At 42.6% G+C, this 17,391-nt stretch overlaps 1 protein-coding gene across 1 annotated transcript; it reads left to right on the plus strand.

Annotated features, from left to right (window-relative positions):
* The first annotated feature begins 739 nt into the window (after window positions 1-739).
* On the plus strand, window positions 740-6,806 carry LOC143807967 (uncharacterized). The gene is made up of 2 exons (XM_077290120.1): window positions 740-828; window positions 5,429-6,806. Exon 2 carries the CDS (start codon window positions 5,449-5,451, stop codon window positions 6,556-6,558), a length of 1,110 nt encoding a protein of 369 aa, XP_077146235.1. The 5' UTR covers window positions 740-828; window positions 5,429-5,448; the 3' UTR covers window positions 6,559-6,806.
* Window positions 6,807-17,391: the final 10,585 nt, after the last annotated feature.

Raw genomic sequence — 17,391 nt, forward strand, 5'->3', positions numbered from 1 at the left:
CTGTGTGGCCTATTAAAAAAAAAAAAAAAAAACATAATCAGGTTCCTCTCATCATGTTCTCATACACTTTATGCAGTTAATAGCCCTCTGTGTCTGTACTGCTACATACTTAGGCTGTTAACTGGTTCATGCAGCTTTACATGAACACCCGAGCCTTACACTATGGCTGGTCCAAATAACTAAAGCAATTGTTACCATCCGCCTCTCGTGTCTCCCCTTTTCCTCATAGGTTGTAAGCTTGCGAGCAGGGCCCTCACTCCTCTTGGTATCTGTTTTGAACTGTGATTTCTGTTATGCTGTAATGTCTATTGTCTGTACAAGTCCCCTCTATAAGTTGTAAAGCGCTGCGGAATATGTTGGCGCTATATAAATAAAAAATATTATTATATTATTATTACTCTGTTCGCCATATGCATCCTCACCTACTACCTTTTCTGACCCCCTATTACCCGTGTGAAGCTTTTGATCTTGTGCACAGTATGCCATGTTGTGCTGGGTTATTATGCTTAGTAGCTGGGTATAGTCACACTCCAAAGACACACTGATAGGGAATTCAGATTGTGAGCTCCATTGGGGAGAGTGATGACAATGTCTGTAAAGTGCTGTGGAATATGTGTATGGTGCAGGCTATGTCCTGGCATGTCCCTGCCACTCATTCTGCTTGGCCGCCTGCTGTTCATGTGCTGTGAGGTAAAGGCTGGGGAGGGAGAAGAGGGAGGGCTCCATGAGAGACCAATCTGAGGAAACGAAACTAGGAGTGACAGTGAAACAGTGACAGAAGTCATCACTGATCTCCAGAAGAGGACGACCCGCAAGAGACTAGAGAAGGTAATGTGATGGAGGCTTTCTACATGGCCGAGGGCTCCAGGGAGTAATGTCTGTAGGAATATATGTCATGTCTGTGATCTGTGCTACAACCTCGGCATTTAGTTATTAACTACAGGCACGGAGAAATCACATCACGCCGTCTTCATCAGGATATTAAAGAATGGAATAATGACGGCTATAAATCAGATGTCACAATGTGAAAAGATTGCTAACGTGAGGTCTACAAATGGCTAGATTTATACAAGCAGTATCCTATGAAGCGCTGCCTATGTGTATGACCAGCAGGGGGCGCTGTGCAGAGTCCAGTCTCTCATCCATTCTGGTCTTCTTCCTCACAAGATTTCACTTCTATTTTTACAGTCATTAGGAAACCCCCTGTGTGGAAACACTGCGCCTCCCAGCAAAGCTGGACGAATTGAATTTTTCAACATCTGCTAACATTAAGGGGTTTTCCACCTTTGGTGACTTTTTTTCTGCACTAAAATGCATGTATGTAGAGCTAAAAATGATTTCTGCTACTGGGTTTCATAAAAAAAATGTTGCACTGTTTTGCCTTTAGATGCTCTTTGTTTCAACTTTGAAGTGGTCTGTGGACATAAATCAGCTTAGAAAAAGACAGATAAAGTTACAAACACCTCATGAGACCATCATGGCTTGGCTGACTGACAGGTTCTCAGTTTACTCATTCTGCAGCCAGCAATGCACAGTGCAACACAGAGGCTATGGCAAGCAAGTGGTGCAAAGTGTTTAATGGAGCTCAATTGCAGAAATTATTTTTTAGCCCCCAATTCTATGCAGCTAATTAAAAAAAATACATTCAAGTTGAAAAACACCGGGATTTTTAAATGTGTTAATAAAGGTGATACCTTTGGCTTGCAGTGGACCTTTCACCAAATGTTTCATGTTGCACTGGACACAATGTAAGAGTGAATACAAAGAGGAATATAACTTTTTTTTTCGAATCTCATCTCTCTGTTGCGGAGATTAGGAATCAAAGTACTTGGCACTTAATAAGTTAACTCTTTTTTTCTTAAAGAAGCACTCCCATCAAAATTGTATCCTCTTAATATATTGCAGTCATCATATTATATAGCACTGTGTACTTACAATTGCTCATTTTGCTCAATTCTTCTCTTTTCCATTAAGGTCTATGACATCATATGATTAAATACTGGCTAGATGAAACCTTCTTAGCTCTATGTAGAAACAGGAGGTACATTTTCTCCGTATGAGTCATAAGACACTGCAAAAGTCCCTGGAATGGTGGGGAAGAGCGGAGTAGGAGTTGAAGAGGGGGATGAAAAATGTAGGGACAAGACATTTCCTGTTTCTATATACAGCAGAGAAAAGGGAAGAATTAGCTGGGTAGAAAGGCAAAATGAGCAATTGTAAGTACAATGTGCTATATAATATGATTGCAATATTTTGAGAGGATAAGATTTTTGATGGGAGTGAGTTAAGCTGTGTCACATTACAAACCCTTCTATCAGCACTCTTCCTCTCATAGCACTGTTGGCTCTGCTTTACGACGACTGCCCCACAATGCCTGTGCAGAGATGAGAGCTCAGTGTCAGTATCACAGTTATATCTGTTGTGCTCAACGTAATCTCTCTGCAATTAGATCAGTGCAGGCTCTCATTACATCTTACTCAATAGTAATCCAGGACAGGCATGTTACTCCTGTGTGACATGTAATGACAGCCCTGATCTCACTGCAAAGCAATTGACGTGTGATTACTGACACATCGACAGACAGGCAATGTGGGGGGAAAGAGACAGTATAGCAGCAGAGCTGACAGTGCTATGATAGCTGGAAGGCTTTTCTATGTGACGCAGCTAAACTCAGCTGCACTGCACCACCCACTACACTGACTCATGCAGGGGTTCAGCGCTGTATCATTATATCTCACACACAGACATCTGTTGTGAGCTTTGGTTGGCATTTTATTTCCTTAGATTGTTGCTGCCTGCTTGTGATTGGTCAACATCATACAGGGAGCAGAAGTAGACTAGCCCAGTAAAATCTCTCTGGTAATGCCCACTTGAACTTTTTTTTAACTATTTAGGTGCTGAATACTTTGATTAAAAATATCTCCACAACAAAGAGACAAAAAAAAAATCAAAACAGTTGTATTCTGTTCTGCAGCCACCATTACCATATATTGTGTGTCCTGTTCAACATGAAAAATGTTGTGAAAGGACCTCATTAAATTTACAAAGCCCCCTTACATAGAAGGCTTTGGCAGGATCGAATGACCTTCTGATCTGTATGGGGGCCTCACAACTCTCTGCTAACAGATGATGTCACAGGGGAGAAAAGGGCGAGACAGCTGAAATTTACATGCTTGATCCTGTTGTTCTTCAGGCACATCAGCCTCAGCTAGATAAGTATGGCAGCAGTTTATTCTGCTCTCCCCATACATGGACCATGAATATATTAATATTAGATATATAAAACTAATTTTATCTACTTCTGAACCGCTCATCGACAATAATCGTGCAGGCAGTCCACATGTTCTAAAAGGTTGCTGCGTGTAATCTTGAACTTGTGAGAGCAGTGAGTAGGCTGTCAGACACCCCATAGGGAAGGCACATATGGTTTAACCCTGTCTCTGCCTTCCCATTGCTGTATACACAGCACTAAACAGGTACTATGATCACAGCATATAGGAAGTGCTGTCAGCGCTTGTCAAAACCCAGGGGTCATGTGATCACTGGGAAGGAGAACTAAGGCTACGTTCACATTTGCGGTCCGCGCCGCAGCGTCGGGCGCCGCAGCGGCGCCGCATGCGTCATGCGCCCCTATATTTAACATGGGGGCGCATGGACATGCGGTGCACTTGCGTTTTGCGCCGCATGCGTCACTGCGGCGCACGCGTCCGGGCGCAGAGGACGCAGCAAGTTGCATTTTTGCTGCGTCCAAAATCAATAGAAAAAAGGACGCATGCGGCGCAAAACGCAGCGTTGTGCATGCGTTTTGCCGCGTTTTTGTTTGCGTTGTGCATTGCGGCGCCGACGCTGCGGCGCACAACGCAAATGTGAACGTAGCCTAAGAGACATCAGCTCTACTATCTGGCCAGGAGACTGAATTTCCCCTTTAAAACTGCATTCCCACAATGTTTCTGATATTCTGCACCTATTGTTATAATTCATGAATTACAAATAAAGTGCATAGTGCAAATATTAGCATTTACCATGAGCTGTGCATGGGCTTCAGCCTGATCCTAATAACTGTGATAGGTGCCAGTGAAAGGCCGGTATATGACTCCTAGTGTATATGACCCCAGAGAGGAAGCAAAACGGCACTGTCGGGGTGAGAGCGCGAGGCAGCAGGGACTTTTTGCATTCAGCACTTTACAGGTATTGTACTGCTGACAACACTAGGAGTCATATACCGGCCTTTCATTGGCACCTATCACGGTTATTAGGATCAGGCTGAAGCCCATGCACAGCTCATAATAATAATAATAATCTTTATTTTTATATAGCGCTAACATATTCCGCAGCGCTTTACAGCTTTGCACACATTATCATCGCTGTCCCCAATGGGGCTCACAATCTAAATTCCCTATCAGTATGTCTTTGGAATGTGGGAGGAAACCGGAGTGCCCGGAGGAAACCCACGCAAACACGGAGAGAACATACAAACTCTTTGCAGATGTTGTCCTTGGTGGGATTCGAACCCAGGACTCCAGCGCTGCAAGGCTGCAGTGCTAACCACTAAGCCACCGTGCTGCCCTCATGGTAAATGCTAATATTTACACTATGCACTTTATTTGTAATTCATGAATTAGAATTGATTCCATATTTTCTCTGCATGGGTGGTCTTTTTTCTTATTTTAGGCAGTGCAATTTCCCCCACTTTTCGTATGTTCCTAAGCTTGACCTCACTGAATTCTATCATACTATTTTATCTGATGTTAATAATAAAAATTACATTTTTTACTATATAGCATTTGTTGCAATTTATCGTCGCGCCTCTGTACGCTATTGAGGTTGGGTTTGTAGAGTTTCATAAGAGTATTAAATAAGATAAAATTTAGTCCCCAGGCATAACAAAAAAAAATGCAAAAATCATTTGAATATTTGAATGAGAAACATTTTCAAGGTTCTCCAACCCGTATGTACAAAAAAACAAATGTGCCTAGGCAGGCATGGGGGTAAATGGCCTGGTCTTGAACTGAACTGTACAGTGTACACCTGAGCTGCATAGACACTTAAAACTAGGTCAGGTGCACATGTAATATTTGAGGATGAAGGGAAAGCCAAAGGGAAAGTGAGAATGAGTACAAGGCAAGGGGAGAAAAAAAAGAGAGCAGGATTGTATCAGAAATAGAGACATGACCATTTGAGTCATGTTAGAATAAGGGCTTATTCAGTCATCCGTGCAAATCAGTCCGATCTCTGACCGCGAAGCACAGACTTGGCCCTTGCTCTCCTCACCCTTTTCAAACCACATACATGTCCAGATTGTTAGACTACATAAATATATAAAATTTGTGAGCAATCTGGAAGTGTTTGCATATTATTTTCTAAGAGCACTTCCAGGACTTATTCATGTTACATATTGAATAACCCAAGTGATTTTTTTTATCTACAGGTTTTTGACCATTTAAAAAAATGGGTCCACCGGAAGGAAAACATTCACAAAAGGCTGTACCAGGAATAAGTCCTATACCTGCTGTAGACCGCCCTCATAGCAACTTGTCGACTAGAAGATCTCATCAAGGTAAAGCACTGGAAAAGCCTGGCCCATCCGGCAAAGTTCAAGAGCCACGCTGTGCCAGTGAGCCACCTAAAGTGCTCAACAGAAAAAGCGTCCATCCAACAACAAAAAGCACAGAAAGCCAAGAGTCTTCAAAGGCTGAAAGAAGAGCAACCACTGCCAAGTATACACCAACTTCCAAGGAATCTGGGGCTCTTCCTCCAGTCCGTGATGTCCCTACAAGACAAGGTAGAAGCATATCTGTAGATTTTCTTCAAGATCATCTTACTCAGGGAGATATTTCTAAAATTGAGATAGAAACCCGAGGGCAACGAGACAATCAGGAGTGGCATTACTGGCGTAAGAACCGCATTACCGCCTCTTTAGCGCATCAGGTATCTCACAGTAAATTTGCTAATCAAAGAACCAATGATATTCCTCAATCTTATCTGAAAGCTATACTGGGTTCTGCACCCAGAGTGCAAACTACTGCCATGAGCTGGGGTATCAGGAATGAAAAAAAAGCTGTGACTGCCTATGAGAGTCTGGCATCAATCAATAAAGGCAGAAAAGTGATGGTGGAAGCATGTGGTTTATTCATTCACCCAACCAAAAACTGGCTGGCAGCAAGTCCTGATGGGATAGTGAAAGACAAGCGCACAGGAGAGATTCTAAATGTCTTAGAGGTGAAGTGCCCGTATAAACACCGAGAGCATACAATACGTGAAGCATGCAAAGACAGCAATTTCTGCTTAACCTCGAATGGAGATTCTTATGCTCTGAAGCGACAACATGCCTATTTTACCCAGGTACAGTGCCAGATGGCCGTTTCTGGCATAAACGATGCAGACTTTGTTGTATACACCAAAATGGAGACTGCAGTTGCCCCAGTGAAATTTGACCTAGATTTTTGGAAAGACATAGAACCAAAGCTAGAAAGATTCTATACGGAAGCAGTACTGCCTAATATAAAGCAGGGGGACACCTGCAACGAAGATAAGGGTGTGTACACCCCAGAGGAATAAAGAAGTGACCCAAGATTGCTGAGTGGTTATAACTGCCTAAGTTATGAGTCAGGCCAATAACGGTAACAAGTAAGAGCAACATCCCATAACCATTAGACATTGGCTTCGGAATTGCTGTATTAGTGATATTAATCAATGACTTATTTAATTACATGTGAAATTGGGAAAAAAACACCTATGTTTGGATACAAGTGAAAAATTATGATTTGCAACTTTAACTACTGGAAACGTAATATTAAAGTACGTGTAAAATACCGCCTTTTGTCTTTTTTGATGTAGCCATCCTCTATTTAGCCGACCACTGACAGTCTGTATGAAAATCGGAAGCAGTAGGAAGGCTGACATTATTACTATGGAAAGGTTTTTACACCCAGGTAAGCGCAGAATGGGGAGCAGAGAAACGAGCTATTGGCACAGAGAGGTGTGACTTCAGAAAAGAGACATTGCACTTTTTAAAGATTACTAGAATAGCACATAGATACTCATCCCAGCCATCATACTTACAGTGAAGGTTTTATTACTTTGTAATTATTGCTTGGACTACAGAAGCCTGTCCCCCCTGGTCCAACTTTACTCCCTCCTGTGATAGAGATTGAAACCACAAAAATGGGTAAAAATAATAAAAATAATATTAATAATAGTAATATTTTATAATAACCCCAGTGATAACAATAAACGTGAGTGGAAACCACTCTTACCATGAAAGGAACCAAACACCTAGAGCAGGGACAGCAGTCCCAGAAAAAGGAAACCAGAGCGGGATATATGTATTAATATATATAAATCTTTATTAGTGGTAATGATACATAAAGTTAAAAAGTGCACATGTTGGATAAAATAGTTAAAATAATATTTCCAGACAAATATACATAAGCCAATAGGCCTACGGTGTGCCAAAAGAGATTGAGCAATAGAATAGTAATTATATGTATATGTCTCCCCAATATGTAAAAAAATGAAAACGTGAAACTTTTATAAAAAGTAACCAAAAAAAACAGGGTTAGAAGGGAAAGTGCCAATTGTGCAAAGGTGCAATCGTGCAATATAAATTAGTGTAAATCACTCAAAAAAGCTATAAAGTGCCTTGCACACAAAAGACAATAAAGAAAACTATATGAAAATAAGGAGGACATATACCTTGTGGCGACACCGTATCCAACAAAACGCACGATTGCACCTTTGCACAATTGGCACTTTCCCTTCTAACCCTGTTTTTTTGGGTTACTTTTTATAAAAGTTTCACGTTTTCATTTTTTTACATATTGGGGAGACATATACATATAATTACTATTCTATTGCCCAATCTCTTTTGGCACACCGTAGGCCTATTGGCTTATGTATATTTGTCTGGAAATATTATTTTAACTATTTTATCCAACATGTGCACTTTTTAACTTTATGTATCATTACCACTAATAAAGATTTATATATATTAATACATATATCCCGCTCTGGTTTCCTTTTTCTGGGACTGCTGTCCCTGCTCTAGGTGTTTGGTTCCTTCCCTCCTGTGATAGGTAGCTCACTGTATATAGACAATGTATATAGGGAGCATTGTGTGGGCAGGGTCAGCTTTCTCAGCTCTGCTGCATTGCTAAATCTAAAAACTCTGATTGTGTCAGAACAGTGATACATCGTTGGATTCAGGGTCTCTTTGCCTACATCATACTGCTCTCAGATGAGGTATCAAAACCCTGTTGACAAATTCCCTTTAAGTTCCACTATTTCACCCATCTGCCATCAGAGAACATGCAGGAGGCTCCTCATATACGTTACAATGGTATAACCCATGTTACCATAATATTGAGAAGATTTATCCATTAGACAACATAGCACAGTCCAATAGTATGATTAGTTACTGTATGAGCATTGTCTCCTCTAAGCATTTGTAGCCATTTTCCACTACCGATGCAAATTATGCCGAATTTGTCTATAGCGTCCCTCTGACCCAAAGTATAAAGAAAGATTGTCCTTTTAGAATGGGTTTTGGTGATTTATGTTTGTATACTTTTTTTTTTTTTACCACGTAGCATAGTAGCAACTGCTCTTTAAATAATAATAATTGCAAAATCCCAGCCTATCTGCACTAAAGAAACACATTAAAAAATGCTGCTTCAAATATGGACTAAAAATATGCAAAAGAACAAAAAATTAAGAAAAACCTCAGAGCAGCTAGCTTTTGTATATTTTGGTGTGGACAATTGCTGAAAAAAAACAACTTGTGTGGAAACAGTCCCCATCTAAGTCACAGTTAGAACTTATGTTCCCTACAAAGTTTTGTGCTTTGTTTATGCTCTCATTTCAGACTGACAGACTTCCTTCGAAGTCTCATTCAGACGTCCATGTTGCACGTACTTCCTATATTCCTATATTCATTTTTTTTATCCATTATCTTTGTGCCATTCACATGTCCGGATCAAGGATCTTGTGTCCTTGCAAAACTCAGACACATCAGTTTTCTCCGGTATCACAGATATAAAGTGCCAGTAAAAGTCTATGGGTCCATGTGTACAGCACATGGATGGGCTCCGTGTGCTGTTCACAATTAACATTAAAATGTATAGAAGAAGCTTTGTAATTTATTTGTTCATTAGTGACAAACACCGATATCTCACTGGTGGCAAAATTGGACATGTGGACTGTACACTGATGACATCAGTACCATTTTTCACGTACGTGTTTAACCCCTTCCTGACATATAGTTGTGTCATAGGTTAGGTCCCTGACTTTGATGCAGGCTCGCTAGCTGAGCCCGCGTTTTTTCCCAACAAATGATGGCTGAATTATTCAGCCATCAATCTGCCTCTAACAGCAGCAGGGAAGGTAGAGCTATTAACCTGTTAAACACTGTTGTCAATCAATGACAGCGGTATTTAACATGTGCTGGCAGGGCAGGGCGTCATTGTATGTAGTCATACCAAGATCATGGGACGCCAATGGGTTGCCATGACAGCCAGGGCTCTGCTGAAGATCCCTGTGCCGGTCATTTTGGTACTCTTGTGAAAGGCAGCATGTAGCTGGCAGTCATAGGAGACCGTGGTTTTTCGCTATAAATAGTAGTGCTGTAGCAGTGCTGTGTATAGTTCAAGTGGTCAGATAATGGCAGGTTCAAGTCCCCAAAGGGGACTAAGTAATACATTAATAAGTGAAGGAAAAAACAGTTTAACAGTACAGAAAACCGATAATGGATTCCCCATTTAGTACGGGTTCCGCGCACATCACAGCAGACATGTACAGCTGATAGTGCCCGCAACAGCCATGAGTGGAATCGCAATCCACCTGCGGATGTTAAATTTGACAGCAGCATTTAACTCGTCCTTACCGGAAGCGCATCACTAGTCTCGCCCATCAGGGCTTGTGTCACATAACCATGGGTCGCCAATGGGTTGGAATGACAACCTGAGGTCTGCAGCAGACCCCTGTGGTTGTCATCGATCGGTGGCTAAACGGAATAACGAGGAAAAAAGTCAAAACCCTTAAAATGCAATAATGGGCGATCAAAAGATCGCACCTGCTCCAAAATGGTATTAATAAAAATGTCAGCTCGGCATGCAAAAAAATAAGCCATCACCCAGCTCCAGATCACGAAAATGGGGATTTTTGTGAGTTTTCACAGTAAAATCCTTTTCTGTGAGCCAATCATTGGGGGACACAGACCATGGATGTATGCTGCTGCCACTAGGAGGCTGACACTAAAGGTACCGTCACATTTAGCGACGCAGCAGCGATCTAGACAACGATCCCAATCGCTGCAGCGTCGCTGTGTGGTCGCTGGAGAGCTGTCACACAGACAGCTCTCCAGCGACCAACTATGCGAAGTCCCCTGGTAACCAGGGTAAACATCGGGTTACTAAGCGCAGGGCCGCGCTTAGTAACCCGATGTTTACCCTGGTTACCAGCGTAAACGTAAAAAAAACCAAACACTACATACTTACATTCCGGTGATGTCACCGCTGTGCTCTGCTTTCCGGCCGGCGCTTCACGCAGTCCTGGAAGGATGGATCCCTGATTATGTCATCTGAGTAGGGCAGAACGATCACGTTCCGAGAGTGCAAGATTGACATGACGGCTGTCATGACCTTCGAGAGCACTGTGGGAACGGTAGCAAGGCCGTGAACTGAAAAATGCTATTAGGGAATGGTGAAGCACAGAAATGTCTAGAGAAGGGCTACAAACACCCCTCTTATCGACGAGTTTGCATGATCCGTGGTGGGATCTGAACTGAAGATTCCAGCGCTGCAAGGCTGCAGTGCTAACCACTGAATCAACATGCTGCGTTAGAGACGGAGGAATCATTAGAGGCAAGCTAGCAAAGACCCTGACCGATAGAGGAAGGGACTGTATCGCTGTGACCAGTGACGCTACGGGCTGCGACAGTGACAAAACCCACTCGGGGGGGTATAGTGCACTTTAGATCCCAGTCCCTGCAAAATGAGGCTGAACCACCGAATACCTCATGACACGTTAATCCCATGTGTCCTTTGCAGGGAAAAGTAATGGGGACTCAGAGTCAGAGCACTTACCCAGGACTGTTGCCTATGGGTGCTACAGGTCCGATAGCACCATGGTGGTTATCTTGATCCTAGGACCCCGTGCAGCCAAAGTAATGACTGAACTGCAAACAGGTAGAACCTCTTGAGCCCTTCGTTTACCGGGACCGGGACAATGATTTGCTTAAGTTTATCAGCCAGGCCAGGCGAAAAAGGGTATCGCAAGTAATGTGAATGGCTCCACGCAGTCGTGGAAGGACGGACTTTTGATCAACAGGTTGTCCAGATAGGGCAGAATGATCATGCCCCGAGAGTGCAGGATGGACATAACGGCCGTCATGACCTTTGTGAACACTCTGGGGGCAGTAGCAAGGCCGAAGGGCAGGGCCGTGAATTGGAAATGCTGTTCGTGAATGGCGAAGCTCAGGAATCTCTGGTGAGGGGGGAAGATTGGAATGTGCAAGTAAGCATCTCGGATGTCGATTGAGGCCAAAAATTCCCCTTCTTCCAAGGAAGTGATAACTGAACGCAGAGATTCCAAGCAGAAATGACGGACCTTGACAAACTTGTTTAGAAGTTTGAGGTCTATTTTGGTTTCACCTTTCCGTCCTTCTTTGGGACGACGAAAAGGTTTCAATAGAAACCCTGAAACCTTTTGCTTTCTGGAACAGGGACAATGATGCCATTGTGATGCAATGCGTCTATGGCCAGGGAGAACACGTTTGCCCTTGCCTCTGAAGAGGGAGGACAGGAGGGAAAGAAAGGTGAAGGGGGGCGTGTAGCAAAGGCAATTTTGTATCCGGACGACACCAGATCTCTGACCCACTCGTCGGAGACGAGGGAAAGCCAGACCTGACGAAAGAGAAGTAGGCAGCCACCTACCCTGCCGATGTCGACCGGATAGCGCTGATAGCGTGAGGAAAATCTCTGGGACCTAGGTCGTTTTGTGAAGGAGAAAATGTCTAATGAAATCAATTATTAAACCTTATATAAGTCAGATCAGAGATGGTGTAACAAGATGGCGATTGTGTCTTTGAAACTGTCTTGAAGATCCTTGAAACGGTCCTGGAAGGAATCTTTGGAATGCAGGAGTGAAGGCACTGGAATACACCATATTTGGAAATGAAGCTTGGAATGAACCAATTACAAAGTGACTAACTATTCTGAAGTTGTGCGACCTCCCCCATTTTCTGTTTTTAGTATTATCCTTTGTTCAGAATAAAGCAGTTGTGAGTGAGCCATCACTGAGAGAGGAGTGTATCGTCTCTGTGAATCTGATACATTCTGAGCCTCTAAACACGCACTCAGCTTATATTTGGTCAGGTACAAGCAATCATATTGATCTCACTTTAAGAGATCACCCTCACATTTTTGGGGCCACAAAGTGTGCTGCTAAGGGATACGCACGCCAGGCATCGACACTCTGCTTGGATCGAGGAAGAACGTCCAGGCTGGCTCGACTAGGAGACTGATCACCTCCATAAAAACACGGTAAGTCTGCTGATTTCTTTATGAATCTGTAGTACTTGCTTGTGTTACTCGAGCCATTCTTGTAGTTACGTACTCGTGTTTGCAGAGTGTCTGTGCCGCCCTGACACGGTAGGGTGTGTGCTACGTATACCTGGTGGCCTTAAAAGAACCCACGGCTACTGGCTGTGAGGAGCACAAACCGTGATTGATTGCTTCTAACCTGTTGCATGTTTTGTCTTGAATGTGCCAGCACTGTTCTGGGGTATTGAGTCTGCTGCCTGTGTGTAGCAGGCTGGGGGATAGGAGGTTGTCTATGATACGGTGAGCGCAAAGTTGCTCCTAGAAGTCTCGGGTGCGGAGCATGGCGTGATAGAATCACGGGTGGTCGAACCACGTAGTGCAAAAAATGGTAGAAACCTCTTTGAACCCTAGCATTGTGCACAAGGTTTGAGATAGAAATCCCAGTTACAGAGGACGGTCAGTTTTGTGTTTGTCCGTCCGTCTGGTTATGTGTGTCTGAGAGTGTTGCCCCTCTTCCAGAATTAGCCGTCCTATCTGTGACCGCACGTGAGATATACGAGATTAGTGTTAGCGCTGGGGTGTGCGCAAATTCTGTGTGGTACCAGGTAACTCGGCACGGTCCGAGGAGAGACACAGCGTTAATACAGCAAACACAACTCTTTCTTTTTTTGTGCGGTTCATAGATTTGGGCTGAGACTTCTGGTGACTGGAAAACGCTCAGTCTTTTGTTTGTCTATAGCCAGCAAGAGAAGAAAAAAAAAAAATGGAGACGTTTTTGCAGTTCTGTAAGAGAGGGACGACATGTGAGGATGGCAGATTAGATTGCAGTATGATAGTATCTACCAGAGAGGGAAAGAAGCACATACAGAATATGAGGCGATTAATGAAAATATGTGGATTCCACGAGAAAGGTAGATTGCAGCCGTTAGAATGGCGCGGAGTTATTAAAGAAAAGAAAGGGAAGCTGGAGGATGAGGGTTTGTTGCAGGCAGCCTTAGCCTGGTACAGGACAGCAGAAAATCTATCAAAGGAAAGCTGGGTGGAAGAGGAGAAGAAAGATGGGAAAGGCAATGTAATGTATTATGTGTATTACAAAGCCATTGCTGACCAGCCAACACCCAATTATGGTGGTCAGGGGGGTTGGACTTGTAGAAATTGTGGTCAACAGAATCCTGATTTTTATGTTACATGTTCTGCCTGTGGTGCACCCCATTCAAATCCAGACAATGCATTTGTCCCACCCCCACCTGTCCCAGCTCTGGTTACACAGTTGGTGTGTCCGGGCATCCAGCCCCCAGCTTCCACTGTCGGCCATCTTGGTGCACCCAAACCACACCCCATCCAGCCCCCAGCTTCCACTGTCGGCCATCTTGGTGCACCCAAACCGCACCCCATCCAGCCCCCAGCTTCCACTGTCGGCCATCTTGGTACACCCGAATCACACCCTGAGAAGGCCCTGACTGAAACAACACCAGTGCCTGCAGCAGCCTACCTTGTCCTCACTCTTAATGGTCAATATTACACTCCACTACCTGATCCATTAGTGCCTACATCCGCAATGTCACACCTATTTCCTTACATTCAGTCACCCCCAGTACTAAGCCGTCGTCCGTCTGTCTCCCATGCTTATGGCAACCAGAGTTCTGGGTATCTGGCCGCTGTATCTGCTCAGGTACATGCACCACCTCCTTACAATCCGGGTGAGCCGGGAGGGGCACCCAGTCTCCCCGGAGCTCCCTCATACCAGAACCCAATACCCTCAAGTGCTGAATGGATGAGGCCTCAACCATGACAGGCCCACCCCCTGAACAATGGACACCTCTCTTTGAACAACACCTTCCCTTAGGCCCACTCTTAACGGTGGGCCTTGGTGACATAGTTACACAGCGGGTGGACGCCATAGTGAATTCTGCAAATACTAACCTTAGACATACGGCAGGGCTGGCAAAGACAATAACTTTAGCAGGAAGGTGAAGACATCCAGCGTGAGTGTGACACCATTATACGCCAGCAAGGTCCTATCCACCCAGGCCACATTGTTGTCACTAATTCCGGTAAATTACCTACAACATTCATCATACATGCTGTTGGACCAATCTATAACCCTGCCGATCCAAATGGAAGTGCAGCAATCCTCAGACAAGCAGTGCTGGCTGCTTTGGACTATGCTCACAGGAATCAGAATGTGGAGACAATAGCCCTACCCGCTATTAGTGCCGGCATCTTTGGGTTCCCGCTCCTAGCTTGTACTAAAGAGATGGTTGACGCAATTCGTACCTACTGCACAGTCTCACGCTCACTCTCTGAAATCAGGCTTGTCACTGAGGAATGGTGAAAAAGAGGCATAAGCAAATATATTTAAAACATGATACTTTTATTAGACAAAAAAACATTTTTTTTAAAAACACAAGACAAGGAAATTAAAAAAAAATACTGATGGAAAAAAACACAAAAAAGGAAAAGGACAAAACTGCATAACACTATAGCACCTTCCAAATATTTAATTATATTTATGGGAACCAGCCCTATAAAAATAAATATAAAGTGGCCCGTGCACGCAAGATCTATAACTAAAAAAAACGCATCTCTATATTAGAAGTAATACCCAGAGACTACTTTGTAGACAAACCTATATCATGTGTACATATTGCTCAAACAGGCATATATATATTTGCCTCTATATTTCAATCTACAAAGTGCCTAATGCTAAAGTATTGCGGTAATCAGAAAGTCATTTCCATAATAGTTTGAATTCTCACAAGACAAAGTGCCAATGTGCCTGCACCACCTAAAGTAAGCTGAAAGTGTCTAGTGCAAAAGGTAACTCGCAAATGTAATAATAAGCAGTAGCAGCAGAGAACCTATTTTACTCACATATATGTGTGTCCTTTCCTGTGTGTCCATCAGTGACCCCGACAGCGCCGTTTCGCCATAATGGCTTCTTCAAATAGGGGCATGTATGTGCGCTGCATCGCCCCGTATATTTATACCTCCACTCGCAGCTGCAAACAATGTCGGCATACCCGGCTTGTTACTGCGCATGCGCCAACAAAGGAAACTCCCTCATAGAACATGAAGTCTTCCTGGACACCACGCCTGGGACGCAAGCGTGAGACGCTCTACGTCACCAATTGTGAGCGGAACAGAAAGGCATTGGGGAGCTCTTGTCTGCGCATGCGCCCTCCAGGTGCCGAAACAGAGCAGCGGTTTGGCAGATACCTAAAGGATCAGCAGTCTGGCATTGCAAATTACACCGCATTCAATATAAGATTGTGAGCTTAAATAAATCGCACCGTATGTAGACAGGTGACTATGCGCCTATACTGTGAAAAATGTATAAACATATGTGATGAAATATATGAAGTGCTAAAAATGTGAAGATACAATATCAAATACTATATTATAAAAAATATAAACATATATAGTGATATTATGCTGATAATGAGTAAACATACAAATTAATATCAAATTCAATAATATATTATAACCAGTGGATAGTTATTATTTAAAACACTCTTAATATAATTCATATTAAAATAAAAAATGCGTCAGAATAAACAAATAAATATATAAGTGTATATAATACCCATAAATAAATACTAATAATAAGAATAACAGTACAATTACTATGGACTATAATAATCATTAAAATGTCCAGAATATTCAAAGCCAAAAACCTGCTGCGCCACCAACACTATAACACAAAATAAATATAAAAATACAAAATTGGAAAAAAAAAAAGGAAAGGGAAAAATACAGAACGAAAAACAGTTTTGAAGGGAATGGTCCCATATTCAATATATTGCTAATGACGAGAGCTTTCAATCCCAAGAATCCCAAGACGCTCATAATCTTCAAAGTTCATAATTCTCTTTTCTTCAAATGCAGATAGGAACAAGGACACATCCCATAACAGATCCTTAATAGACTAAGATAAAAATACCATGATTAAAAATAACAAAGGCAACACACAAACAAAAACAATTATTAAAAACAGGATAAACAGGAAATATCACTATAATATATCTATAGAGACCTCAATTTACAAGAATGCACATCACAGAAAGGCATTAAAGCCTAAACTTTCATTGAGGCCTTGGGGAGCCATAGTCCCCAGTAGGAAATCCACCTACTTTCTCTCTGCGCTAGAATTTTACCAATGTTACCTCCCCTAGACCCCAGATATACTTGGTCTATAGCCTGAATTTTAAGGCCTGATGGATCACATTTATGATATAATTTAAAATGCCTTGGCAGCATTTTAAGGGTACTGATGTCTTTACATATGACTGATTTTTCAATATCCCTTATATGTTCCCTTGTCCTCACCCTCAGCTCTCGTGTTGTTAAGCCTATGTAGATTTTATTACACGGACAGCGGGCATGATATACTACTCCTTTTGATGTACATGTCAGGGTCTTCCATATCTTGTAGACCTTAGTTCCATCATAATTATCAAAAGAGGTACTTTTAAAATGAATATTGCAAGCCTTACAGGAATTGCAAGGGAAAAAGCCATTTAGTTCTACCCTTGTCTTTTTTGCAGGAATTTCTGAGTAATGGCTATGCACCAAAAGATCACCCAAATTATTCGACCGTTTGGGTGTCATTAAAGGATGACTAGGTAAAATTTTTTTCAAAATTGGGTCCGATAATAAGACCCCCCAATGCTTTCGCATAATAGACACCAGTTCCGGCCATTGTTTGTTGTATTCGGTGATAAACCTTACCTGATTATTTGTCTCTGCTTTCCCTTTTTTCCTTTGGGTATACAAAAGATCTTCTCTAGAGCATCTTGATGCCATTTTAAACCCTGTCTTTATTTGTCTATTGTTATATCCTCGATCTTTT

This window comes from Ranitomeya variabilis, chromosome 2, assembly GCF_051348905.1.
Source record: "Ranitomeya variabilis isolate aRanVar5 chromosome 2, aRanVar5.hap1, whole genome shotgun sequence".
In the NCBI taxonomy this organism is placed as follows: domain Eukaryota; kingdom Metazoa; phylum Chordata; class Amphibia; order Anura; family Dendrobatidae; genus Ranitomeya; species Ranitomeya variabilis.

Bases quoted from the DNA above. Each gene is read 5' to 3' on its own strand.
- LOC143807967 (XM_077290120.1), top strand. From the start codon at position 5,449: ATGGGTCCACCGGAAGGAAAACATTCACAAAAGGCTGTACCAGGAATA.